Source organism: Anolis carolinensis, chromosome 6, assembly GCF_035594765.1.
Source record: "Anolis carolinensis isolate JA03-04 chromosome 6, rAnoCar3.1.pri, whole genome shotgun sequence".
Lineage (NCBI taxonomy): Eukaryota > Metazoa > Chordata > Lepidosauria > Squamata > Dactyloidae > Anolis > Anolis carolinensis.
In genome coordinates this window covers 12,900,727-12,927,340 of record NC_085846.1, presented here as the reverse complement: position 1 = coordinate 12,927,340, position 26,614 = coordinate 12,900,727, and the positions used below count along the sequence as shown (strand labels likewise).

At 41.6% G+C, this 26,614-nt stretch overlaps 3 protein-coding genes across 5 annotated transcripts; 2 read left to right on the top strand and 1 right to left on the bottom strand.

The window, feature by feature from the left end:
- The first annotated feature begins 776 nt into the window (after window positions 1-776).
- Window positions 777-11,817, top strand: myl11 (myosin light chain 11). Its single transcript, XM_008120992.3, has 7 exons — window positions 777-887; window positions 4,579-4,674; window positions 8,735-8,810; window positions 8,940-9,044; window positions 9,623-9,701; window positions 10,665-10,713; window positions 11,432-11,817. Exons 1-7 carry the CDS (start codon window positions 885-887, stop codon window positions 11,534-11,536), a joined length of 513 nt encoding a protein of 170 aa, XP_008119199.2. The 5' UTR covers window positions 777-884; the 3' UTR covers window positions 11,537-11,817.
- A 702-nt stretch (window positions 11,818-12,519) lies between these two features.
- On the bottom strand, window positions 12,520-18,176 carry qprt (quinolinate phosphoribosyltransferase). 2 transcript variants are annotated; one of them, XM_008120993.3, is made up of 5 exons: window positions 18,018-18,176; window positions 17,847-17,928; window positions 15,187-15,743; window positions 13,371-13,502; window positions 12,520-12,968 (listed from the first exon to the last, which is right to left on the bottom strand). In XM_008120993.3, exons 3-5 carry the CDS (start codon window positions 15,736-15,738, stop codon window positions 12,747-12,749), a joined length of 906 nt encoding a protein of 301 aa, XP_008119200.1. In that variant the 5' UTR covers window positions 15,739-15,743; window positions 17,847-17,928; window positions 18,018-18,176; the 3' UTR covers window positions 12,520-12,746. The 2 variants fall into 2 exon arrangements, with proteins under 2 accessions (XP_008119200.1, XP_016853022.1); XM_016997533.2 differs by lacking the exon at window positions 18,018-18,176 and having other exon boundaries at window positions 17,847-18,007.
- A 479-nt stretch (window positions 18,177-18,655) lies between these two features.
- Window positions 18,656-26,586, top strand: dctpp1 (dCTP pyrophosphatase 1). 2 transcript variants are annotated; one of them, XM_062984050.1, is made up of 5 exons: window positions 18,656-18,884; window positions 21,499-21,788; window positions 23,824-23,951; window positions 24,105-24,215; window positions 26,144-26,586. In XM_062984050.1, the coding sequence occupies exons 2-5, from the start codon at window positions 21,507-21,509 to the stop codon at window positions 26,373-26,375; spliced, it is 753 nt and encodes a 250-aa protein (XP_062840120.1). In that variant the 5' UTR covers window positions 18,656-18,884; window positions 21,499-21,506; the 3' UTR covers window positions 26,376-26,586. The 2 variants fall into 2 exon arrangements, with proteins under 2 accessions (XP_062840120.1, XP_003227749.2); XM_003227701.4 differs by lacking the exon at window positions 18,656-18,884 and adding an exon at window positions 19,627-19,798.
- The last annotated feature ends 28 nt before the right edge of the window (window positions 26,587-26,614 follow it).

Sequence of the window (26,614 nt, the reverse complement as noted above, 5' to 3'; positions counted from 1 at the left end):
ACATCAGCTTAAGGTTCTGTTATCAGATGCCCAGCCAGCAAGTACCTATAGGTCAGGGTTTCTGTCTGCAGGAGATGTTCTGTTGTTTCAATGGGTGGCTAGAATTCTTCTTAAGCAAGCTGTCAAGTTTATAGCTCATGAGATAACTAATGAGTTTCCAAATTAGCATTCATGTTTGGGTCCATTGTAAAAAATATAGAATGTTGAATCTAACAAAACATCAATTCAAGAACCTGAATATCAGAAAATGAATTTAAAACACCTTTTTGGCAAATGCTTCAGTATAAACCTGCTGTAACTATGGGGAATGGAAATAAATGTTTTTTCGTCTACCTGCCTACATTGCCCTTTTCTTCCTCCAGGTAGTGACCTGGCCTTTTATATTTTGTCAACATTATATATGTTGATGGCAACACAGAAATAATCAAAACAATCATAAGAATATGTTTCGTCTTGGCAAATGATAGATGAACCCTGACCAGGGCAGAAATTCATGGATATGCGAAACGGGTGGAAGTAGGAATCCATCTCTGAAGTAAAACCGAAAGTTGGGGTACCACATTCCTTTTGGATAATAAGATTTCTGAACAAGGGACTACCCAACCCAATATACCTTTCCCTTCTCCAAGAAAGGAGTTGGCCCGTTTGCATTCTGATGGAGTCTATTTCTGGACTGTTTTTTCTACTCCCCCCCCCCCCCCAAGCCCTGGAGCCAAACTTGAAGATCTGTCTATAGTTAGCTGCTCCTCCTCCCACCGAGGGAGTCTATATAACCCCAAGGGAATTTGCAGCCTGTGTCTAGGCTGCTCGTCCTTCTGGCCCTTGGGACATCCCCATCGCACCCATAGCTGCTCTTGACCCACCTGCCTACCCACTGAGAAAAAATGGTAAGTGGATTAGAAAGGGTGGCAGATGACAACAGGTTACAAAGTAAATTAGGCACAGAGAAAATTAGGAACTCCTCGCACCTTGTGTTTTGCCCACCTTTATCTGGTTTTGTGGAAATGTACCAAACAAGGATAAAGTCCAAAAAAGTATAAAGTAATTACTCTGTTGATCTTTTGTATTTAAAGAGGAGTAAGAGATGAGGCTGCCATTTATATTTGCTTGATGGCATCCCAATGCAAAAGATGCTGGGCAACCAGGAGAAAGCAGCTCTCCTTAATGAGATTTTTACTCCATAGAATTGTAAAGATCTCCCATATATTTTTCCCCCTTTACACCATTTCTTGTGCTAAATATGTGTATTTGGGGATGTGTTGGGATACCTACGAGAAAAGGGTGATGTGGGATAACAGCTGGAGGGTTTTGATGAAAGGAATTTAGTCTTAGATTTCCAATACTCAATTCCAAAACCTGAAACCTGCTGGTGAATACTCATAGTCCAGAAGAAGTACGTAAATGGCCTCTTCTTGAAGATCGCTATGGAATGCTTTGCCCTGCTAGGAATCAGCTGGACCCCTTTCTGAACTAATACTTATTTTTAACTAACAAAATGTTGTTTTAGGTTCAGATTTTTCAGGGTAGGAGGATGCAGTAAAATCACAAGAAACCAGTACAGGTGGGTGGGATGGGGACAGTTCTGGTTTTTGAACAAAAAAGACAAGGGTTGTATTTATGTGTTTTCTCCTTGCTACTGAGAGTCACTAGCAGATGCTTTTGAAAAGTGTGCATTCAAAGCCATTAGTCCCAATTGTGGTTCCTGCTGGCTGGAGGATTCAAGGCACTGTAGCCAAGAAGCTCTGCGCTTAACCTTACTGAGAGGCACATTGGCATATAGTGGGGGCTATATGCCTTTGAAATGTGTTGGACCCTATCTTCCCAGCTCAGAAAAACTGTCATGCATGTGAGTCGTCCCTGCCATGCATTTTGTGATACAGGAGTTTCAAAGCATTCTGCAATATATATTTTGGAGGTTCTTGTTTCTCCTTCGTACTACAGCTTCACACCTACATTCACTCACATCCACTAGCTTCAGTAGGACGTCTACTAGCCTGCAAGACTATTGGACTACAAAACCAACTTCTTCACTACCTTCCATATCACGTAGGTCAGATTAATAGCTTATCAATATGTATAAAGGGCTGCACTGATAGCATGGTATCAGAAACAAGATGCAGTTTTAAACTTCAGATGGCAGCCCATAGGAATGCCAGTGTGTTTTACTGGTTTGAGTGTTTGACCAGGACTTGAGGAGACCACTGTGTTTCCCCGAAAATAAGACAGTGTCTTATATTAATTTTTGCTCCCAAAGAGACGCTAGGTCTTATTTTCAGAGGAATGTCTTACTTTTCCATGAAGAAGAATTCACATTTATTGTTGAACAAAAAAAGGAACATTTATTATATACTGTACAGCAGTTGTCATCACAAACCAACATAACCAAACCAGACAAACTGTAAATCCTATCAAGAATTTCTTGTTACTACCATTATTTCCATGTACAACTGCTATGTACATTTACCAATCCTGCATGCTATGGTGTTCTGTTTGGCAGGTGCCGGGCATGCTTCCAAACAAAAACTTTGCTAGGTCTTACTTTCGGGGGAGGCCTTATATTTAGCAATTCAGCAAAACCTCTACTAGGTCTTATTTTCAGGGAAACAGGATAAGGTAAAATCCCTGTTCAGCCACAGAAACCCCAAGGCAATCTTCAGCAAGTTGAACTCTCTCATTCTAAGAGGAAGGCAATGGCAAAACTGACTACTTCTTTCCAAGAAAACCATAAGACAACATTGGCATAAGTTGGAGTCGCCTTGAAAGCACATAAAACAAGAAGCCCACAATTCCTTTCTTCTTCTCCACTGTTCTCCATACTTATTTCTAAGGCAGACTAGGGGTCCCAGTGTGCAAATCTGGTACAACTAGACCTTTTTAATTCTTATACATCTTTGTCCTGCCTTTCCACCTGCATTTTCAGAAACATGGTCAAATGCCTCTCCCATCACCAGTTAAGGACAAGCTGTGAGATCTAACACATCAAATGGAAAAGGCACTAAGAATACTTTGTGTGCTTCATCTAGATAGTGATTCTTTGCCCTGGGTTCGAACCTGCGTGCACACATGAATTAAAAAGCAGGACCATAGGAAATAGGGTGCCAGTGGTCATTGTATGCAACAGAGGAAAGTTTCCAAGGCTGGAAGGAGAGCTCGAGGAAATTATTTTTGGACCACAACTTCCAACATTTCCAGCCAATATGAACAATTCTGGATGGAGAATCGTGAGAACTGTGATCTATAAATAGCTTTCAAAAACTTAATACAAACACGCCAACTTATTACGTACATATAGAAAAACACATAGAGATGCTAGTATGTAATCAAAAGATGCTTATATAAAAGCCATATAATTGATCACTAGTGGAAAAGAAAATCACTGAAAAGGTTAGCCTTCTCTTCTTCTTGTGAGCAGATGTTAAAAGTCTGATTTAAGTTGCAGCTTTCATACACCCCTCCCTTTAAAATTATTATTATTTGTATACTTCTTCCTATTAGTTCAGGAGCAAAATTAATTTGGCCTTCCAGATTTTGGACTGCGATTCTCTGCATTTCTCAGCAATGGTTCTGCTGGTTGGGGCTGCTGGGAGTTGCAATCCAACAACATCCAGAGAACCGCATGGTTCTTACCCCTGTATTAGACACATCCACTTTGGAGTGCTAATATTTTCTGATATACTGAGAATGAAATCCTGTTGATTACTTCCAACAGAAAAAAGACCTATCGTAGCAATTGTTGATGAGAGTCAACATGTAGGTAAATCTCATTGATTCAAAGAGTCCGCTGTGGTCAGGACTAACAATAGGATGTAGGTTTCTTTTCTTTTTTTTATCACCAAAGCAGTTTGTTTTATTTGCGTAAACTGACATGTTTCCCCATCAGAAAAATATTGGGCAATATATCCATTTATTCTGACTCATGTGAACTCTTAAAGTAGAGGGGTTGTTTTATTATGTAAGAGCCATACTGGGTTCATGGAACTGCAAAAGGGATAATAAGCTGTCCAGATGTCATTGTAAAATCCATTAAAGGCAGAAATATGGAATTGCTTCATCATGGTTTTGATTGGTAGTACTAAAACCTGCTCATTTTTGAGTTTCCTATTTTAAAAACATTTGCTGAATATTCAGTAATACACATATACACAAGTATCGCACTAATTAAGCACTGTCAAAGAAACATGAAATAGAAACCTCCTTGACCTGAAGCAAGAATTTTTGGAATAACCTTTTCTTAAGCCAACATAAACATCATCAAAATGTGTATTTGTGTGTATATGACTGCAAAATTGCATCAAATTTGAATATGCAAAATTATTTGCATAATTGCCAAACTAGAACGAATTACTATAAAGTAGGGGAAAGGCTATTATTTGGTATTTGGTCATCATCTTAGTCTGTTGTCCCACTGTTAGCTCTTTTATGAGCTGTTTCAAAAGAATTGCTCTCTCTTCCTCAGGTTCTTTATCTTACGTTCAGACCTGGATGCTTTCAAAGAAAGGACTACCATCTATAAAGGACAAATGACTGCCCTGGGATATAGTGTCCTAATCGTATGTTCTCCTCTTAACTGTTTTATAGGCCCCCAAGAAGGCAAAGAGAAGGGCAGCAGGAGATGGCGGAAGCTCAAATGTCTTCTCCATGTTCGACCAAACACAAATCCAGGAGTTCAAAGAGGTAAGGAACAAAGTAGAGATGGAAAAACAATGCATACAGTGGTAAAATCAAGTCAGAACATTGAGGGTACCAATCCAGGGCCCCATTCAGCTGGATGGACAGGGCACAACCCCGAATGTAGCAAGCTCACCAAAAATTGGAAGTGAAGTAATACATATTACCATTGACTAAGACGATTATAGGCAGCCTAGCATTTTCTAACTGCATCACTGAACTTGTGGGATGATGATCTTAAAACATACTTGAATTTTTCAGTGTAGACTTTGTCAGTGCTCCTTGAGAATAGACATAAATTGTTTGGTGCAGCAAAAAAATAATGTTTGGAGAAATGCTGGGTTATGTAGGCATGCATTTGGCATAGAGAGCTGAAGGTTAGAGAACAGATAAGAATGTTTAAATATATGGATTGCTATAATCAACATTATAAAAATTAAAATTCATTATACTCATTACAGAAAAGAAAAAAATAAACATCTATTTTGAGATGCCTAAAAAATCTCTAGTTATAATTAGAGGCCAAATTTCAAAAAAGTTTCTTTAACCAAACACTTCCAAAATAGGGGACCAGAGCCTTTGAAATCCACCCATTAGATTTCATAAGTGAACACCTACATATTGATTTCTCTTTCTTCAGTTTATTTTAGCCCTTATCATGAAATGTGAACCACCTTTTGATTCAAATTTACTCCTAGGTTAAGTGTATAAAGGACAGTAGACTTAGAAAGGGGCTTGTTCTTGTCTGGCTCCTCCATTTTACAACACAGATGCACTACTGTTTCCACACACCATTTACATAGCTACTCTTCAAGTAATAATCCCTGTTTAGGAAGTCCATGCAGTAGGTAGAGGTGAGAGAGCTGTCCATATGAAGGTCTCTCCCCATTCCAGACACCTGAGGTTCTCACTCGTCGTTCCATAGAGGCATTCGCCCAACTTTTTGCAAGCGTCGAGGCTGCCTCTGGACACCAACACCCCCACCCCAAGAATGGTGATGTTTCCTTTCTGAGACCATGGAGACATGCTAGGATCTATTTTGAGTGGGAGAGGACAGAGAAAGTAGATGACATCTGTGCTTGGATGGAACAAGCGCCAACTCCTTACAAGGAGATCTTCAGAGATGGATTCCAGTGGATGGACTGCAGGAGGAGGAGGAGGACTTGCCAACCAACTGCTTTTGGGCTTCATTGAACTGTCTTTGGACTCATTGAAAATGGAGACTGGCCCCACACTGGAAAGGCGGGAGACCCTGACACTTTAAGTCCCCATCTGGAGAAAAGCAAACAATTGCCACAGAATAATTATTGTAGTTCATTCCATCTCATTGTCAAACTTTTTTAGATTATTTATATTAGTATTTGGAACTTCTTAACTTTTTGCAAGCAACCCGTTCTTTTTAAATAGGTTAAGCCCAAGGTCAGCTTCATGGTTGAATGGGGATTTGAACACAGACTCTCTTGTTCTTACCCAACATTCTCACTGCAGTCCTTTCATCGCCCGTACTGTAAGAGTTACTAGGAGAACTATTATTATTAAAAGTACAGTATTAAAAGAACCTTGGTTCTCATCTGGTGTCACATCTTTGAGCATTTTCTCAGCTTCTTGATTTGCTGATATTTAGAAAGTTTCTCTGGGGGAGTAAAATTGCTAAGCTATAGGAACCTATATTTAGTGTCATTTATTGCACGGTACAACTGAGTATCCCTTGAATTCCAGGTGGAAGGAAATGTTCCAAGTCTTTTTGGAGACACTTTCTTGTTCTTATATGTTCACTGTAATTTGTACTGGAGTTTTAGTTGTCTTTACTCTTTAAAGCCCCATCTATTTTGGTGGTGCTCCATACAGCATTCTCCATAACTTCCAAGAATAGGAAATATTGCATCTCCCACTCCTTATTGTTTTCATGCATTGAATGGAGATTCTACACTTGGGCTTGAAAAGGGTTTCCATTACATACACAATGTTACATATTATAATGTCCACCATTTATTCTTTTGTTGAGTAGAAGACATAGGTTGTTCTTGAGTGCTTTAAACCATTTCTGACTTACGGCGGCCCTAAGTTAAATCCATCACGTTTTTTCAGCAAGATTTGTACAGAAAGGGTGATAATGTGAATTTCAAAGTCATCCATAGCGAAGCGGTGATTTGAATCCTATTCTCCCCAAGTCATACTCCACCACTCGAACCGTTGCCCCATTAACACTTAGTATTTGGACACAGGCACCTGTGTGGTGTAGTGGTTTAAGTGCTGGACTATAACTCTGCTAAGACAATGCAAGACCTGGAAAACCTTAGGTTTTTTTTAACTACAGCTATCAGAATCCTCAACCAGCAAGGTCTGAATGTGGATTATGGGAATTGTACTTCAAACAGAACTTTTCTAAGTGTAGTTATTCCACCTGCAACCACCCCATTACAAACTCCAAATTCCGTGGGACAGGTAGACGTGGAAGCTCAAGTGGAATCCTAGTGCCTTAACTTGCATAAATGTGAAAAGACTATGATTATCATTTCTGTCTTTAAAATAAAGAGAAAGTTAGCAGCTCTTCACTTCTTTTTGCCTTGAACAGCAGATGCAATGCTGAAGATGCTGCACAGCGTGGTTCATTTTTAGCAGGAAAGAGGGATACTCAGCACAAAGCAGGAAAGGAGAGGCAAGGCGAGGATTACTCTTCCCTCTCCCCTCCCCTCCCCTCCATCCTTCAGAGACCTCATCAACAGCTCCCTTGGAATGTGCCAGCTGTCCCCTCTGGGAGGGGACGGAGATTAATATGAGATGCTTAAACATTGCTCCCATTCCTGCTAGAGACCAAGAGGGATATCAGATGACAGGTGTCTCTAGGGCACAGCTGCAGAAGAGCAGAGAGGGAGGACCGAAGGGAGCCATGGCTTCACTATTTCCAGAATTGCAATGTGTTGCAATTCACTGGGGAAAATGAGCAGCATGGTGTAGTAGTTTGAGCACTGGACTGTGACTCTGGAGACCAGTGTTCGATTTCCCACTCAGCCACTGAGTCCCACAAGGTGACCATCGGCAAGTCACACACTCCTAGCCCCAGAATAAAAACTTAGGGTCTTGGGGCCATCACAAGTCAGAAATGAATTGAAGTCATACTGCAAGGAACAAGGTGGTCTCGAGATCTGAAGCTGCAGAACCTAAACTGACAAGGGGAAGCACACAGAAAAGAATCTGGATTTAAAAACAAAGGTCTCTGAGCAAACTTGGATGCCTCTCATAGGATGATTAATTGAGGCTGCTTCCAGCAGTGGTGGTAGAGCGTGTGTTGCCCGGGAAGGCCAATTGTTCTCTGCAAACAGCTGGGCAGCAACAACAGAGAGCTACAGATACATAAACACTCCAGTCCTTTTAGCCTCTGCAAGGAAGGCACAATGTGCAGTAGGGAAGGGCACTGAAAGAGGATCGGGAAGGGATGGTTGGTCCAGCGTGATCATTGGCTCAGAAACATTCTAATTCAAACCTTGTCGTTGCCTCGCTCAAATTATTAGGACATGCACATATCCTCCAACTGTCCCAATATGGCTGGGACAACCCCAGTTAATCCCACTTTTTCAACTGCTTTTATAATGTCCTGGATTGTCTCTCCTCTTACTACTTTGTCCTCAGCTTACATTAGCTGTAAACTGAGTTAAAAGACCGAAGTTATTTGCACTCAGAGCCCTTCCACACAGCCATATAACCCAGAATATCAAGACAGAATAACCCACAATATCTACTTTGAACTGGAATATCTGTCCACACTGCCATATATCCCAGTTCAAAGCAGATAATGTGGGATTTTATTCAGCTGCGTGGAAGGGGCCTCAATTAAAGAAGAGGGAATGGGCGTCTTTCCCATGCCAATTGATTCAGGCCAAAGCAATTTGCTGCAGCCATCTCGTAGCTTGAGTTCCTCATTCCTACCTTTGACCATCTTGACTAAACTTCATCTGTGAAATGTCAGAGGGTAACCAACAACATTTGTTGTTTGCTAGCGTTGGGCTATTGAAGGTGATTTTTCTCTCATCTCACAATGTCCTGTCCTACTTTATGTTTTTGTTAGGCTTTCACCGTCATTGACCAGAACAGAGATGGAATCATCGACAAGGAAGACCTGAGAGATACATTTGCAGCTATGGGTAAGATAAAGTGGGTTTGGTAGGAGGATGAGGATGATGATGTGAGCAGGAGGCAACACAAAGCTTTATGGGTGCTGTAAGTCCCAGATTCAGTCATCAGATGCTAATGCTCCCCTTCCTTCTCTGCAGGGCGTTTGAACGTGAAGAATGAGGAGTTGGATGCCATGATCAAAGAGGCCAGTGGCCCAATCAACTTCACTGTCTTCCTCACCATGTTTGGGGAGAAGCTGAAGGGTGAGTGACTTTCCTTCTTCACTCCTTAATAGCCTCTGGAATCATAAAACCACAGAACTGGAGGAGACCACAAGCACATCTAGTCCTACCTAAATCTGTCATGCAGGCCAATTCAATCCAAGCACTCTCAGCAAATGTCCATTCAGCCTCTGTTGACAAAGTTCCAAAGAAGGGGACTGTCCCACATATCCCATTGTCAAGCAGCTCTTACCATCAGGATGTTTAGGTGGAATCTCTTTTCCTGTGCTTTAAATGAATTGCTCCATGTCCTAGTTTCTGGAGCAGCAGAAACCAAACTTGCTTCCTCCTCAATATGACATCCTTTTTAGTATTTAAACATGGCTACCATGTCCCCTCTTAATTTTCTCCAAGCCAGACATACCGAGCTTCCGAAGCTGCTCCTCATAGAGCTTGGTTTCCAGACCTTGTCTCAGGTCCAGACCTCTGGACATGTTCCACCTTGTCAGTGTCCTTCTGTCCCTCTCATCTCTTCCTCTTGCCCCATCTGGTGCTAGTCCTTTCCTACCTTTTCTACTCCGCTTCTTAATAGCTTATTCCCATCTCTTCCTATCCATCAGGTGCTGATCCCGAGGACGTAATCATTGGCGCCTTCAAAGTCCTGGACCCTGAGGGCAAGGGCACTGTGAAGAAGCAATTGTGAGTATTTACTTCAGTTCCAGTCACTGGACTAATTTGCATATCAACACCAAACCAAGATTTGTCTGTTCTTGTACTCTCTTGTCACATTTGGATCAGTCAACTATGGTTTACCCGGTGGATCACTCTAGGTTTCCAATTATGTTTGGAGGGTACATGCCAATAGTAGTGTACCAATTCCAATGTGAAAGTGTTCCAATTGTTTAACCCAAGATTAGAAGTTAGAGGGGATTCATGTAGGTCAGTGTTTCCCAATCTTTGGGCCTCCAGGTGTTTTGGACTTCAGCTCCTACAATTCCTAACAGCTGGTAAGATGGCTGGGATTTCTGGGAGTTGCAGCCCAAAACACCTGGAGGCCCAAAGGTTGGGAACCACTGATGTATGTGAAGGGCAAAAGAAGCATGCAGCACGTGGAAGCACTAGAGACCACACAGCAAACCATGTCATGTGGTTGTGACATCTGAATTCTCCCACTGCTCTGAATTGATAAGGTAAATCTACATGACACATATATTCTAATTAAATTTTCATTATATTCTTTTAAAGACGGATATGCAGCTTTTAGCTGGAGAGGGGCGTGAGAATTCAGAACTTTGAATGCACTGCTGAAGAGAACAGGAACATTATTTTGATATTTTTTTTAAAATACAGAGAAATGCAGCAACAAATATTCCAACTTCCAGTACATTTGCCCTGATTAGAGTAGTCTTGTGAAATACAACCATTTGGGTGAGAATGGGTGTTGAAGAGCAAATAACACAAAGGGCCATTGGTATTAACTAGAGTTTCATTCCAGGACCCTTTTTGGATGCCAAAATCAATGGATGCTCAAGCCAAACTACATACAGTGGCATACTAAAATGGTCCCTCTTATATAAAGTGGCAAAATCAAGCTCTGTTTGGGGGATTTTTAAAAAATCCAGGAATCTTTGTAATGCATATTTTCTGTTTGCCCCACTACAGCTTGGAAGAACTTCTGACCACTCAGTGTGACAGGTTCACCCCAGAAGAGGTAAGGCACTAGGTCCACATCATGTGCTGTCCTAATCCATTCTTTCACTCACCGATATTCATCCCCCAGTGGTGCAATGGGTTAAACCCTTGTGCGGCAGACTGCTGACCTGAAGGTTGTCAGTTCGAATCCAACCCGGGGAGAGCATGGATGAGCTCCCTCTGTCAGCTTCAACTCTGTGCGGGGACATGAGAGAAGCCTCCCACAAGGATGGTAAAACATCATACATCCGGGCGTCCCCTGGGCAACGTCTTTGCAGATGGGCAATTCTCTCACACCAGAAGTGACTTGCAGTTTCTCAAGTCACTCCTGACATGAAAAAACAAATCCTGCTCATTCCTGTCTTCTCATTTTCCTACCACAATGTTCTGCATGGGTTAGCATACTGAATTTAGGATGACATGTAACATTTGGAAGTTAAGCCAGACCCAAAATCTTAGTCATAAATGGATGATAAAAATATTCTGAGCATTCTCATAAGGTTTTTCTGTCATCAGATAATGAATATAGATAGGTAGATGACAGACATGGAGTAGCCACAGTAGATTTCAGAAAGGGACAGATCTTGTAAAATTATTATTAAATAGAACTTTTGTTGAAGATAACTCTTTGTTTCTTAAGCTCTCCTTCCACCTTCTTAGTATTCTTTTAAAAATTACAGAGGAAAATCCCCCAAATCTGACAGTCTCTAACTTTAACCCTTTTCTCTCACTTGCAGATCAAGAACATGTGGCAAGCCTTCCCCCCAGATGTAGCTGGCAACGTTGACTACAAGAACATTTGCTATGTCATCACACACGGAGAGGACAAGGAAGGGGAATAAGCGCTCCCCGTTTCCCACCCTTGCTCTGTGGGGGAATCCACCCAAACACCCCCAGACTGGGGAAGTTCCCCTTATGCTGGTCCCGGATGATCCACACACTTTTGTACCCCAACAGTATACATGTGAATCTGTTATTTATTACGATTATTATTATTATTATTTGGGGAAGGTAAAAATACCTCCCTAAAGTCAATCCCCTGCCCACCTCAATTAGTCTTAACCTAACTGGGACCTTCCTCTGTAAAATGTCTTAATAAAGATGAGGACAGCTCTGTTTCTAACGCCCCTGTTGTTATAGTCTGTCTGTTTGGCTTTGAAAAAGGAAGACCAAGACATGAGATGATATCTTTAAAGACTGAAGGGATGTCATGTAGAAGATAGAGCAAAATAAGCAAGAGTTACATTGACAAGTGATTCACAGAATTAACATATTTCACCGCCACTTTTAACCTTTTCCGAGCTTTGGTCCAAAATAATCATCTGCTCCTCTCCTTGCTTTGGGTTGTTTAAAAGGGAAGGCATGAAACAGGTTGAGTATCCCTTATTCAAAAGATTTCATACCAGAAGTGTTTGGAATTTCTGATTTGATTTGGGAATATATTTATTTACATATACTGTTCACAATGAGTTATTTTGGAGATGGGACCCATGTCTAAAAGTAAAATTCATGTATGTCTCCTATACATCTTAGAGATACATAGAAGCCGTGGCAGTGCAATGAGTTAAACCCTTGTGCCGGCTGGATTGCTGACTTGAAGGCTGGGTTGCTAACCTGAAGGTTGCCGGTTCGAATCCACGAGACAGGGCGAGCTCCTGTCTGTCAGCTCTAGTTTGCAGGGACATAAGAGAAGCCTCCCAGCAACACATCCGGGCATCTCCTGAGCAACGTCTCTGTAGACAACCAATTATCTTACACCAGAAGCAACTTGTATGTTCTCAAGTCACTTCTGACATGATAAAAAATCTTAGACACAGCACGAAGATAAGTTGTAATAATTTTTTTAAAATTGTGCATAAAACAAAGTTTGTGAAAATGATCGCAGTGGGCAATTTTGGATTTCGGGATTCTAGATAAGGGATGTTCAACCTGTACAGAGTTTGATAACTGGCAAATCCCAAACACCAAAGATACAATCCACCACCAACTCTCTTCCTCAACACTGTTCACCTACTACCTCTTAATTTTACTAAATCCTGCCATCTTGCAGGTTCAGAAGACAAAGTTGCGCAGAGGTTGCTTGGGGACTGGTTCCCGGATGATCTTGAGGGAGAAATCTACCACTTTGGCTGACTGAGTGAGGCACCCAAGGGAAACCACATCAATACTGGGGCCCACAAACTGAGTTATGTTCTCCTCGGTGATTCCTCCACTGGCTTCGACTGTGACGTGAGGGAAGGAAGCCTTCAGTGTTTTGGCTGTAGGGTGCAGGTCCTGCAGGAAGAAAACAAACGTCGACAAGAACAGTCAAACCAATCACAATCGGTGCATTTACACTGTAGAATTAATGCAGCTTGACATCACTTTAGCTACCATGACTCAGTGCTGCCAGGTTCAAATCCCACCTGGGGAGAGTGCAGATGAGCTCCCTCTATCAGCTCCAGTTAAAGTAGTACCAAAGTAATATAATTGTACCATGTGGAAATAATTCCCTTTACTGGTGGGAGGCAGCAGAAACCTTGTGAGAGGTTAGCCATTTAGATTAGTTCCTCACTTCTGGCGTTCTCCCTTTCTTTCTCCCTCTGGCTCTCACATGCCAATATTTTCTATTGTGTTTCAAAATGGATGCTAATTTCAGTTTCCAAATCTGTCCCCATCTTGTCCTATGCAAGTTACCTGAATAGTAAAATTGTCCAACATGATTATATCAGAACCACATTCTGCTGCTTCAATAGCCTCCTCCAATGAGCGACACTCAACTTCTACTTTCAGGGCAAAGCCTCCGACACGGCGGGCACTATGGACAGCCTGCAGGGAATCAAACAAAGTATTGGGCAAGTAAGTATTGATGTCAGTTCTTGTTGCCATTTTGACTGGGACTGCACAATGAAAACTTGAAGGCAGTATAGATCTAAATATCCTGAAGGCACTAGATCCCATCTAATCTTGGAAGCTAAGCAGGAGTATTCTCTGCTTAGAAAAACTATGGCATTCATTGGGGGTTACAATAAGTCAATACGCAACTCAAAGGCACTCAACATGTAAATATGGGTTCGGGGACACTTGTGGGGAAGGGAGTATTTTTCAATGCTTTCATTACTTTCTGTATGGTTGAAGGACAAAATTACCCAACACTTAAAGCATTTAAATTTAGGGTTGGGGCTTTGGGGAGAGACTGCTCTGGTACTTCATGGGCCACACTTTTTTCACCCCTGAACTAAGGGCGTTGTTCCTAAAGCATTCATTCAATAATGTATTCTTCTATTGTTATTATTATTATAATATTATATTATATTATATTATTATTATTATATTTATACTCTGCTTTATCTGTCCCAAAGGGGACTCAAGGCAGTTTCACATAAATGCATTAGTATAAAATTTAAAATATACAAATATGCAAACATTCAAACATTCAAACAGAATTACAGTAAACACAGATAGCACTTTTAAAATCGCAGTTAAAACCCATCAAAACATATTCAAAGTTCTATCTTTTCATCCTGACAATATTTTTTCTGGAAAGACAAAAAATGACATGATGGGAAAACACATAGAAGTTGCAAGTAGAAAAGGACCACAGCTGGACCTCTCATAAAATGCAATCTTTGATGCAGTGTGATTGCATAATAAATGTTTCATCTGGAAAGAGTAAAAAGTTTCAATGTTCTCTGGTCAGTATTTTATGACAGGTAGGTCCTAATACTGGATTTGGCATTTGATCTGGTTACTGTCAGAAGAATTAGGTTTGTTGCCTCCTAGATGGTCCAATTAGCCAAGTAACATGAGCAAGGATTAAAAAAGCTTATTTCACTAAAAGAAATGGGGAGGCAAGCTCTTTAAGTCCTGAGTTTGACATCTCACCGATTTTCAGAGCTCTCCAAATATACCCTTTAAAACTTGTTCATCTCACGTAAGCATAAAGGATTTACAGTAACACCAAATCAAAGCACATCCTCTTAGTTCAATCCACATCTCTTTTAATTCAATCATTTATTCATAGGTGATCACTCATGGCACATTCCCTGTCATACATCCATAATCCCAAATTATCCCAGGAATTATTTCTCTTTGTTGTCACAGCAGACAGCATGATCAACGCATGTGAAATCTAATCAACAGGATTACATTCGTAGGCTTTATTCTTTCTCACCACAAGAAAAGATCGGGGTTTGCTTAGGTGACCGGAGTCCCACTTCAAGAGAATGGAAATTCCAATTAGAGTTTATTCTTTTGAATTAATACTTCCATAACAACAACAACAACAACTTTATTCTTATAACCCACCACCATCTCCCAAACAGGACTCGGGCAGCTTACATATGGGATAAAATGCCCATCGACATAAATACAAACAATCCTTCAAAGAAAAAATAGGTTAAAATAAAAACATAGTTAAAAAACAACAAAACAGTTAAAAACACAAATTCAATAAAATATAAGGATATAAAACAGCCACGTGAACAGCTACATTTGCTATTGTCTTGCTCACCTGGGTGATACTTCCGGATGCCCATACGTGGTTGTCCTTCAACATGACGAGACTCCCCAGATCGTAACGGTGGCAGGAAGCTCCTCCAACCAGAAGGGCATATTTCTCCGCAAGACGAAACCCAGGCGTGGTCTTCCTTGTCCCTGCCACCTCTCCATGCCATCCTACTTCGCGTGCTGCCCGGCAGGCTTTGGTTGCCAATGTGGCCACACCGCTGCACCGGCCCAAACAGTTCAGAGCCACCCTTTCACCCAGCAGGATGTCTTTCGCTTGCCCACGGACTTCGGCCACCCGAGTAATGGGTTCAACCCAGACCCCTTCCGACTGGAGCCACTCCACGGAGCAGCCCACTTCGGCAAAGATGGCCTCGAAGAATGGGAAGCCAGCCAAGACTCCTGGGGACTTGCAGAGGAGCACAGCGCATTCTGACCGGTTACCCACAGCATAACCACCATAGTCAAAACTGGGAGCGTCTTCCTGCAACCAGTCCTTGGCCAGTTGGCGCAAGCGAGCGGCAGGGAGGAGGTGTGAAAGGTTTGGATGGGAGGCCATGAAGACTAAGGAGAAGAAACCATGGAGACATTGGCAAAGACATACCAGACCAAACTCATCCCAGTGGCCACTGATGGTGCTTCCTAACAGCAGGAATAATGGGTGAATTTTGGCATCTCATCACAGAGCAGGGATGGAGATCACCTGATGTAATTGAATTGCAGTTCCCAGCACTCCTCATTATAGCCACTGCTGGCTAGGGCTGCTAGGAGATGTACTTCGTCAACATGCTATGGATGTAGCATATCTTGACTTCAGAAAGGCCTTTGACAAAGTCCACCATGACCTTCTTGCAAGCAAACTAATCAAATGTGGGCTAGGCAATGTTATTAGGTGGATCTATAACTGGTTAAGGGAATGAACCCAAAGGGCGCTTACCAATGGTTCCTCTTCATGCTGGAAATAAGTTACTAGTGGAGTGCCGCAGGGTTCAGTCCTGAGCCCAGTACTATTCAGTATCTTTATTAATGACTTGGATGAGGGTTTAGAGGGCGTGCTTATCAAGTTTGCAGATGACACCAAATTAGGAGGGATAGCTAATACTCCAGAGGACAGGATCAAAATTCAGAATGACCTGAACAGATTAGAGAGCTGGGCCAAAACTAACTACAGTAGAGTCTCACTTATCCAACATTCGCTTATTCAACGTTCTGGATTATCCAACACATTTTTGTAGTCAATGTTTTCAATATATCATGATATTTTGGTGCTAAATTCGTAAATACAGTAATTACTACGTGGCATTACTACATATTGAACTACTTTTTCTGTCAAATTTGTTGTATTACATGATGTTTTGGTGCTTAATTTGTAAAATCATAACCTAATTTGATGTTTAATAGGCTTCTCCTTAATCTCTCCTTATTATCCAACATATTCGCTTATCCAATGTTCTGCCAGCCCGTTTATGTTCGATAAGTGAGACTCTACTGTACATGAATTCCAACAAGGACAAATATAAGATACTACACTTGGGCAGAAAAAACAAAATGCAAAGATACAGGATGGGTGATGCTTGGCTTGACAACAGTCCTTGTGAAAAAGATTGTGGGCAACAAGTTGAACATGAGCCAACAGTGTGATGCAGCAGCTAAAAAAGCCAATGGGATTTTGGGCTGCATCAAAAGGAGTCTAGTGTCTAGATCGAAGGAAGTCATGGTGCCTCTCTAGTCTGCTTTGGTTAGACCTCACGGGGAATACTGTGTCCAATTCTGGGCACCACAGTTCAAAAGAGCTATTGACAAGCTGGAAGGTGTCCAGAGGAAGGCAACTAAAATGTCCAAAGGTCTGGAGACTATGAATCCCTCTGAGGAGCATCTTAAAGAGCTGGGCATGTTTAGCCTGCAGAAGAGAAGGCTGAGAGGAGACATGAGAGTCATGTATAAATATGTGAAAGGATGCCATAAGGAAGAGGGAGCAGGCTTGTTTTCTGTAGCGCTGGAGCAATGGATTCAAATTACTGGAAAGGAGTTTCCTTAGCAAGAACTCCCTGATTGTAAGAGTTATTCAATGATGGAACTCTCTGCCTTGAAGTATAGTGGAAGCTCCTTCCTTGGAAGCTTTTAAACAGAGGTTGGATGGCCATCTGTCAGGAATGCTTTGGTTGTGTTTTTCCTACATAGCAGGGGTTAGACTAGATGGCCCATGTGGCCTCTTCCAACTCTATTATTCTATGAATCAACACCTGGAAGGCTACATTATTTCTATCTCTTACAGAACTGCTGCTTCATTTAGTCATTTTTATGGTGTTTTGACAATGGAACAGTGAAAAAGTAATGTTTCATAATGTCTAGATCAGGCATGAGCAAATTTTGGCCCTCCTGGTGTTTTGGACTCCAACTCCCACAATTCCTAACAGCCTACCGGCTGTTAGGAATTGTGGGAGTTGGAGTCCAAAACACCTGGAGGGCCAAAGTTTGCCCATGCCCAGTGTAGATGCACCCAATGAATTAAGACTAGGTGCACTTCCCATTCATCTACAGTTAAGAGAAAAGAAGAGACAACAAGGCAGGCTTTCCTGTGGGGATATAATTGCTTTACATGCCCCCCTGTCCAAAGGGACTTGCAATGCAGCTAATTTTAAAAAGGCCGCTGTGCTGGTCACTTACCCAAAGAGCCAGGCTCCGCGATGTCTCTCTGCAACTTCTTCCTCTTGCACAACTGGTTGCACGAGACACATTTCCTGCATTCCTGAGGGGTGGGAGGCAGCAACGTGAGGGGTGGGATTAGGGCTACAATCAGGATTTTATTTCTGCATTTTGGCACTTTGGACCCCTCACCTGTTTACTCGCAGAAATGGCCTTTCTCCCCCACAAGTCACAGCTGCCGCTCAAACTGAATGTAAATATTACTCTGCAAGCCAAGCAGATTCCTACTGCTCACAGAAACAGGCCTCTAGAAAACTAGGAGTGCATCTACATTGTAGAATTAATGCGGTTTCACACCACTTTAATTGCCATGGCTCAATGCTGTGGAATCCTGGGAGTTGTAGTTCGGGAGGCAACAGCCTTTTTTGGCAGAGAAGGCTAAAGGCCTTGTAAAGCAACTCCACATTGAGCCGTAGCAGTTAAAGTGGTGTCAAACTGCACTAACTCTACAGTGTAGATCAAGCATGGGCAAACTTGGGCCCTCCAGGTGTTTGGACTTCAACTCCCACAATTCCTTACAGCCTACCGGCTGTTAGGAATTGTGGGAGTTGGAGTCCAAAACACCTGGAGGGCCCAAGTTTGCCCATGCCTGATGTAGATGCACCCTCGAAACATTCAGAGAGCTGCAGCTAAAGCTTCTCTTCCAAGCTCAAAATAGTTAGTTTACTATTCAACAAAAGAGCTGATAACAGAACCTGAGGCCAAAGTACATGAGCTGTAGCTTGGGTCCAGTCCCAATGAATCCCACTTTGTGTCCGAGTCGGCTATTTTTGCTAAGAGTTCCAAGGTTTTCTCTTTTTTTTATCGTGTCAGAAGCTACTTGAGAACATACAGTGAGTCGTTTCTAGTGTGAGAGAATTGGCTGTCTACAGAGATGTTGCCTAGGGGATGCCCGGATATGTTACCATCCTGCTGGGAGGCTTCTCTCATGTCCCTGCAAGCTAGAGCTGACAGACGGGAGCTCACCCCATCTTGCGGATTCAAACCAGCAACCTTCAGGTCAGCAACCCAACCCTCAGGTCAGCAGTTCAGCCGGCACAAGGGTTTAACCCATTGCGCCACCACTCTTCTCATAGCTTGGGGCTATACTGCCATACAATGCAGTTCAAACTGCATTATATGGCAGTGTATATCCAGCCAAAGATGTTGCTGTGCCTGTAAGAGCTTGCCGATCAGAAATTAAGCATAACAGGGAAAACTTACCCTTCCACACTACACAGTTATAGCACTTTGATACCACCTTAATTGCCATGACTTTAATCTGTAGAATCTAGGAATTCGTAGTTTTGTAAGATATTGAAAATTCTCTGCCAAAATGCTTTAGGACATTTTCCAACTGCAAATCTCATCATTAGATGGAAACATTGCAGTTAAAGTGGGGTAATACTGCTGTAATTGTATAGTGTGAATGGGTCCTTTGTCCCTTTTTTAGGCAAATACATAAACACCAATCAACACCCTCTGCCTCAGGCTTAAACGTTTTATTATACTCTCTCGATCTTTCAGTTCCCTGTATCCAGATCCATCTGCGTTTTCTTTGAAACTTTGTGAGCAAACCTATCCTGCTAATTATATATGCAAGCACCCTGTAGGCCATCGCGTTCCCTATTGGCTGCTTTTACTGCCACTCTAAAGAATCAAAACATTTCCTTGTCCCGCCCCTTCTTCCATCCCTATTGTGTGCAGTGATCTTCACAAAGCCTGCCTCCAGCATTCTCTGATTGGGTGATAGATGCTTTCGTCATTGCCGCGCTATCCAATTAGAGCTCACCTGAATGCCTGCATTTTGATTGGTGCACACTGGGAGTTCTGTCCGTGTGTTGAACCCGGGAAAAAAACCACGTGGCTTCTTGAAATCAGTGTTTGGTCTTTTTTGCGTGGATTTTTGCATTAGGCGATTCAGTGCAATTAAGGTAGGTTGTGCTCGTGATCTTTTCTGCTGCTGTTTCTCGCATCCTTGTGTAATTAATCTGTTATTTATGTTTAAATAATTTTTATTAATTATACACATCTACGAATAAGCAATACAAGTTATAGCCTGCCTTTCCTCCTGTCCCTCTGGTTGCATCCACACTATAGAAGTAATGCAGTTTGGGCATCACTTTAACTTCCATGGCTCAATGTTGTTGAGGCCTGGGATTTTTAGTTTGATGATACACCAGCAGATGTACCCAGAGATGGCTGAAGAACCTGTGAAACCACTACTCCCATGACTCCATAGTATTGAGCCATGGCAGTCCAAGTGGTGTCAAACTGCATCAGTTTTAGAGTGTAGATGGGACCCTTTATGCTCACAACTGTTTGGATTTTCTGATAGGGAAAATTCCCAAAAAGCTACAGCAGATCATCCACAGATTACTTATAGTTGAGCATTCAGCTCACAGCAAGTAGCATGAAGTGCCATGTGCCTGTAAAGAACTTAGGAAGCAATTATCCAGAATTAAATCTTTTATAAAAAGGTTAATTTACGAACAATAATAACTACATTTCTTAATAGTAAATGGTAAATAACTGGGTCTGAGCTTCTTTCAAACTCCCATCTCTCTAACGCACACAAGCAGAGAGAGGTCTCTACACATACAGCACACACTACGATGTAAAAAAGTAGAAGTCAGAAGTAAAAGGCATGCACCTGCAAAGTATCAATTCCACATAACCAGTCAGAATGAGAACAGAAATAGAAAGGGGAGAAGAAATAGGTACATTCCAACTATCATTCAGAAATCAGGGGGGAAGAAGTTTTCCTCAGCCTATTCTAAGCGAACTAACTATTCCTCATTGAGGACTGCAGACTTTGACAGTAGGGGGTTGAATTCCAACAGTACCAACAACATTGCAAGGTAGGTCAGGCTGAGAGGAGAGGCTGGCTCCCTGGACCCTTGTTTGAACATTTATGAGTCTTTAAATCATTCACTTATACAATAGAGTCTCACTTATCCAACATAAATGGCCCAGCAGAATGTTGGATAAGTGAAAATGTTGGATAATAAGGAGGGATTAAGGAAAAGCCTATTAAATGTCAAATTACATTATGATTTTACAAATTAAGCACCAAAATATCATGTTTTACAACAAATTGACAGAAAAGCAGTTTAATACACTGTAATGTTATGTAGTAATTACTGTATTTACAAATTTAGCACCATGAAAATATTGACTACTAAAAGGCAGATTGCGTTGGATAATTCAGAACATTGGATAAGCGAATGTTGGATAAGTGAGACTACTGTATTAGGATTTTCTTGATTGAGAGGGTGTGATTTGACCAAGGTAATCCAGAGGGCTTCATCGCCAATATGCAGGGATTCAAACCCTGGGTCATAGGGTGCATCTACACTATAGAATTAATGCAGTTTGAAATAATTTTAACTGCCACGGCTCAATGTTATGGAATCCTGGGAGTTGTAGTTTGGTGGGGCACCGCTCTTTGGTAGAGACGATTGAAGGCATTCTAAAACTACAATTCTCAAGATTCCATAGCAGTTAAAGTGGTGTTAAGCTGCAATAATTCTATGCCAACTAGTCTGCTGCAACTTTGAGTTCAACAGTCATTGGATGGGCCACATGATTCCCACTCTTGTTTTACAAAGTCAGCCTGTTCCCTTCCTTGCAGACCTGCCAATGATGACGTTGTGTAAGAGAGACAAAGAAGAGGAAAAGTACTGCAGAGACTTGGAGAAGGAGGCGGATTTGAAGGACTGGATTCGGCCTGTGGTGGAAGACGAGCAAATGGCGGCCTGCAGGGTCTGTGAGTCTGAGGTGAAAGCCAACTATGCCGTCCTCCAGCATCACATGAACTCCACCAAATATCAAACATGTGCCACTCCAGATTGTGCGACACCCCTTGATAATGCAGGACTTAGCCTTTCAAAGAATTGTAGTAATACCATGATGAAGACTGAGGTAATGGCTGGCATCTATGCATTGGTGAATTGTGTCTTTGCATAATAATAATAATTCATTTATTGCCCACCTCTCCTTGTGACTCAAGGCAGGGTACAACATGATTAAAACAGCAATATAAAACAAAATATTATTAATATACATATTAATATGGGCTTTGCAGTGGCGCAGTGGGTTAAACCCTTGTGTTGGCTGAACTACTGACCTGAAGGTCGGGTTGCTGATCTGAAGGTTGCCGGTTCAAATCCTCAAGATGGGATGAGCTCCCGTCTGTCAGCTCTAGCTTGTGGGAACATGAGAGAAGCCTCCCAGCTAACATATCCAGGCATCCCCTGGGCAATGTCTCTGTAGTCTGTCAATTCTCTCATACCAGAAGCGACTTGCAGTATGTTCTCAAGCCGCTTCTCACACACACACACACACACACACACATATATATATGCACATATACATACACATACACTTTGATCAAATATAGATTAAATTTCTCCATGCAGGTTAGGAAGGTGTAAGGTCTGCTTAACCCTCCTAAGACTCCCACTTAAACCTCATTTATACCAGATGAAAAAATGTGTGTGTTGTAGTACCTTCCTTTATATCAGGATGGGCAAATTTTGATCCTCAGCGCTGCTTTTGCTTTGGAATTGGTATGCCAAGCTGTCATTTCTATTTTTCTTCTGTCTAACTCAGAGTGCATCTACACTGTGGAATTAATGCAGTTTGATATCACTTTAATTACCATGGCTCAATGATATGAAACTTTGAGAGTTGTAGTATTACAAGGTTTTATTCTTCCCTGGCAGAGTGCCTCACCAAACTACAACTCCTAGGATTCCATAGCATTGAGCCGTGGCAGTCAATGTAGTTTCAAACCTCATTCATTCTACAGTATAGATGCAAATGAATATAAATGCAAATGTATATTAATTGATAATAAGCTTCATATAGTAAAATGGTTGCACAATGGTTGCATCACCACTACATGAATAATCAGGTTCGTTAGAATGCTTGAGGGTAAAGGACATGTATTTGATTAAAATTTCTGAACAATTTTTTTTGCAAATTCCTATGAATGTAAATATACAATAATCTAGGCATTTAATAATTTTGTTAAAGCTAAAAATATCAGTATTAAATTTAAGTTTTTGTCCTGAAGTGAGAGTTTGTGCTGGCGTATCCAAAATTGCTCCTGACAGTATCCAAAATTGGGTTGTTGTGCATTTTCTGGGCTGTATGGCCATGTTCCAGAAGCATTCTCTCCTGATGTTTTGCCCACATCTATGGCAGGCATCCTCATAGGTTGTGAGGTCCTCTGAGGATGCTTGCCATAGATATGGATGAAACATCAGAAGGGAATGCTTCTGGAGCATGGCCATAAAGCTCAGAAAATGCACAACAACCTAGTGATTCCAGCTATGAAAGCCTTCGACAACACAGTATTGCTTCCAACTTCACCTTAGTTTTTGCGGCCTTTAATCCAACCAAATTGCCCACTTTCTGATGAAAAAAGAAATTACACCTGTTGGAAGTCCCCAGAAGTGTCAAATTGTAATGTTGATGCACAATGCTCTTTATAGTTCTAGTCCTTTTTACTTTCCAATTATAACTGGGAATCAAGGAGATTAATATACTATAGTTTAATTCTGCAGAGTAACTAAGAGATGGTCTTCCAATCAAGACAAGACAAGATAGCATCATGAAAAATTGCCACGGTCACTGTAATGTCTCCATAAGTCAGAAATGAACCGAAGCATACAACCACAATAGTAAATGGTCCTGAGAGTGAAACAGCAGAACTCAGAACTATTATAATACCTAGTGTCTTGGGATGAGCTATCTAGTGTCACTTTATTCTATGACCCAGAAAGATTCTGGTTTATTAAGTAGGGAATACGATGCCAGTGCTTGGCCTACTTTGCTGCCAGTTTTGGCTTTCAACACCAAACAGTATGCTGTTCCATTTTAAATTAACGATAGAAACTGGCAAGGAATGTTTTCCTCATGTTTTCTGTTGTTCTGGGTTTTTTTCATTCAGGGATCGTGCTCCTTGGCTTGTTCTCAGAAGACAAAAGAGGAGGAAACAAATAAGGCATCCGCGCATGACGGGCTCAGAAATGCAACAGAGCCTTTTCAGTTCAGCGCTGAACCCACCTTGGAAGACATGTGAGACACCCTATGTACACCCCATTCACTGTCTCCATAGAGTCAACCTCAGTTTCTTCCTTTCTTTTGATTTGCATCCTGCAGAATTCTCTTTGGTCTCAAACTCTTGTCCATCCTGCCCTGATCCCTGTCTCTTTGTTATGTTTCCCACAGTCGCAAGCTCCAGATTGCATTTGCAGCAGAGCGTGGCTGGGGAAAGTACCACCAGCCTCGAAACCTGCTTCTTGCACTCGTTGGGGAAGTTGGAGAGTTGGCAGAACTCTTGTAAGTATGGACTTTAGAATATACTTATTGGATCTTGGAAGTGTTCCTTTCTGGACTTCAAGACCAGCTGAGATTTTCAGTCCAGAAGAGTCACATTTCCAAGAGAATAGAACAGGCCAAGTGGTACTTCCTTGGGCGATACCAGAGCAACTTTGGGAATATCTCATGGGTCTGTTGAAGCCTTTCTCACACAGTGCAGTCATTCCAGTAGAAAGCTCCGTCTCTTTCCTCATCCATAACCATTTTGATTGGGATGTCATGAATACTTTTTAAACAAAAGTTCTTTTTAATGCAATTTCAGTGTGAGAGAGTATATCAGAACTTTTACAATTTTACACAAAGAACGACATTGGAGATACAGACATACAGATTCTATGTAACTGTGTTGAATCCACAAACAACCTACAGTTACTCAGCATTCACATTACATATACACATTCATCCTCATGCATCCAAATATTACCATATCCTTTCTCCCTCGGTCTCCTGGAGAAGAACATCTCTTAAGCCAGACTGTTTCCTTGGAAATCTGCCACCTTTCCAATACTTCCAAAACGCATCTTTTCCCTAAAAACAATGCCAAGGATCAGGAACTGACTCCCTGCAAACATATCATGACTCCAAAATAGCATTCCTTTCTCTTTCTTTGAGTAAAGGAGGCAAAGTGTCCAGAACTGGATTATATAAATCTACACTGCCATATAATCCAATTGAAAGCAGATAATCTGGATTTTATATGGCAGCATGGTGTCCTAAGTTGGTTTAAACAACTGACTTTAATGTTTAATATTCAATGTTTTTAATGTTTTAATGTTTGTTTATACTTATAATTATTTTATGTCTCAGCATGGAATGCTTGCTGTAAATATGTTGTAAATATGTCTGAGTCCTCTTCGGGGTGAGAAGGACGGAATATAAATATTTTAAATAAAAATAATAAATAGAAAGGGTCATAGTGTCACAGTAGAGGACTTCTCTGGGATCCTCCATTGCAAATCTATGGTATGCTGGGACCAAACGTCAGGTAATTTAATGACACTAGGTCGTACATGACGCAGCTAGCCAATTGAGTTCCAAACTCTCAACCCCTTCTGCGGAAGTTGCACCCTCGTCCAAGAAGAATAACTCCAAAAACAAAACTGTCCTTTGGTAAAGAAAGATTTATATAAACAAAACATACAAAACACAGTCCTTTGCTTATATCAGCAGCAAACACAAAGCTTTCTTATCTTGACGCTTTAACCTCTGTGGTTTCTGGACTCTCCGTCTTCAAACCTCTCTTCGGTTCCACTTCAGTAGCTCTTCAGCAGCAATACCATCTTTGCCACCATCACAGCACACACTACAACACTGCACTTTACAACACTCTAACAACACTAACATAAGACTTACTCAGACTCTATTAATAGCCCTCAATCTAAAGCAGGTGTCTTAATTGCTGCTGGTCAAATACAGATGGGACATGATTCCTGCAAACACTTATTCATTTTCACTTAAGAAATGACCCAAATAATATAAAACTGACAGTACCCACAATTTAATGTAATTCGATCTGGCTGACAACAAATACGGGGTCTTGCTGTATTGTCAAATCCTCTTTAAATGGAGATGTTGTCATGTTTGAATGCTATAACTTCCTAATGTTATATTTTATTACTGTAAATTTGATTGGTATTACTAATAGACATTCACCATTTATGAAGGAGATGCGAGTCTTGACTGTAGAAAAATAGAGGAGTTAGTCATTTGGTGTATTGCCTTCCCCGCCCTGCTTTTGGGGCCAAGGGTATGGCTTCCATGCAGGAATGAGGCTTATTGTCTGTCCCTTTCAGAAATCCAGAGCTCCTTCCTTCTGAGCTTTTCTTGCTCCCTGTTTAACTGGAGTCTTGCCAAGCCTTCACCTCCATGTTTTTGTCTCTTGTCTTCAGCCAGTGGCGGGAAGATGCCCCCGAAGGCCTGCCAGGATGGACAGCCTCCGAGCGCGAAGCCCTCTCTGATGAACTCAGTGACGTCCTCATTTACCTGGTGGCCCTTGCGAACAAATGCCGCGTGGACCTCCCCACAGCCGCCCTCCAGAAAATAGAGAAGAACCGCCTGAAGTACCCAGTTGAGAAAGTCTATGGGTCATCGAAGAAATACACCGAGTATCAGAAAGAATGAGTCGTCTCAGCCTCTTCTTCGCCAGAGAGAAATGCATCTGCTGTAAAGCCATGTTTTTTGAGGATTCGAAGGATGTTATAACTTGGATATTGCCCAGACTAACTGGTCAGAGACCCCTTCCTTCATTTTTAGACTTTGTAAGTGGAGACTAGTTAAGTCCTGATTCAAAGACCCAATGTGCTGCATATAAGGTAAATGTCTGTTGCTGCTATTTCTTTGTCTCTTGTGATTCTTCAGGT

What these genes read in the sequence shown, in the direction of transcription:
- myl11 (XM_008120992.3), top strand. An exon ending in AAATCCAGGAGTTCAAAGAG is followed by an intron (nt 4,675 to 8,734) that starts GTAAGGAACAAA and finishes TGTTTTTGTTAG; the next exon opens with GCTTTCACCGTCATTGACCA. An exon ending in ACAGGTTCACCCCAGAAGAG is followed by an intron (nt 10,714 to 11,431) that starts GTAAGGCACTAG and finishes TCTCACTTGCAG; the next exon opens with ATCAAGAACATGTGGCAAGC.
- qprt (XM_008120993.3), bottom strand. Translation starts at nt 15,738, where the DNA reads ATGGCCTCCCATCCAAACCTTTCACACCTCCTCCCTGCCGCTCGCTTG. An exon ending in CATCCGGAAGTATCACCCAG is followed by an intron (nt 13,503 to 15,186) that starts GTGAGCAAGACA and finishes GATTCCCTGCAG; the next exon opens with GCTGTCCATAGTGCCCGCCG. An exon ending in TGGACAATTTTACTATTCAG is followed by an intron (nt 12,969 to 13,370) that starts GTAACTTGCATA and finishes TTCTTCCTGCAG; the next exon opens with GACCTGCACCCTACAGCCAA.
- dctpp1 (XM_062984050.1), top strand. Translation starts at nt 21,507, where the DNA reads ATGATGACGTTGTGTAAGAGAGACAAAGAAGAGGAAAAGTACTGCAGA. An exon ending in GAACCCACCTTGGAAGACAT is followed by an intron (nt 23,952 to 24,104) that starts GTGAGACACCCT and finishes TGTTTCCCACAG; the next exon opens with TCGCAAGCTCCAGATTGCAT. An exon ending in GGAGAGTTGGCAGAACTCTT is followed by an intron (nt 24,216 to 26,143) that starts GTAAGTATGGAC and finishes TCTTGTCTTCAG; the next exon opens with CCAGTGGCGGGAAGATGCCC.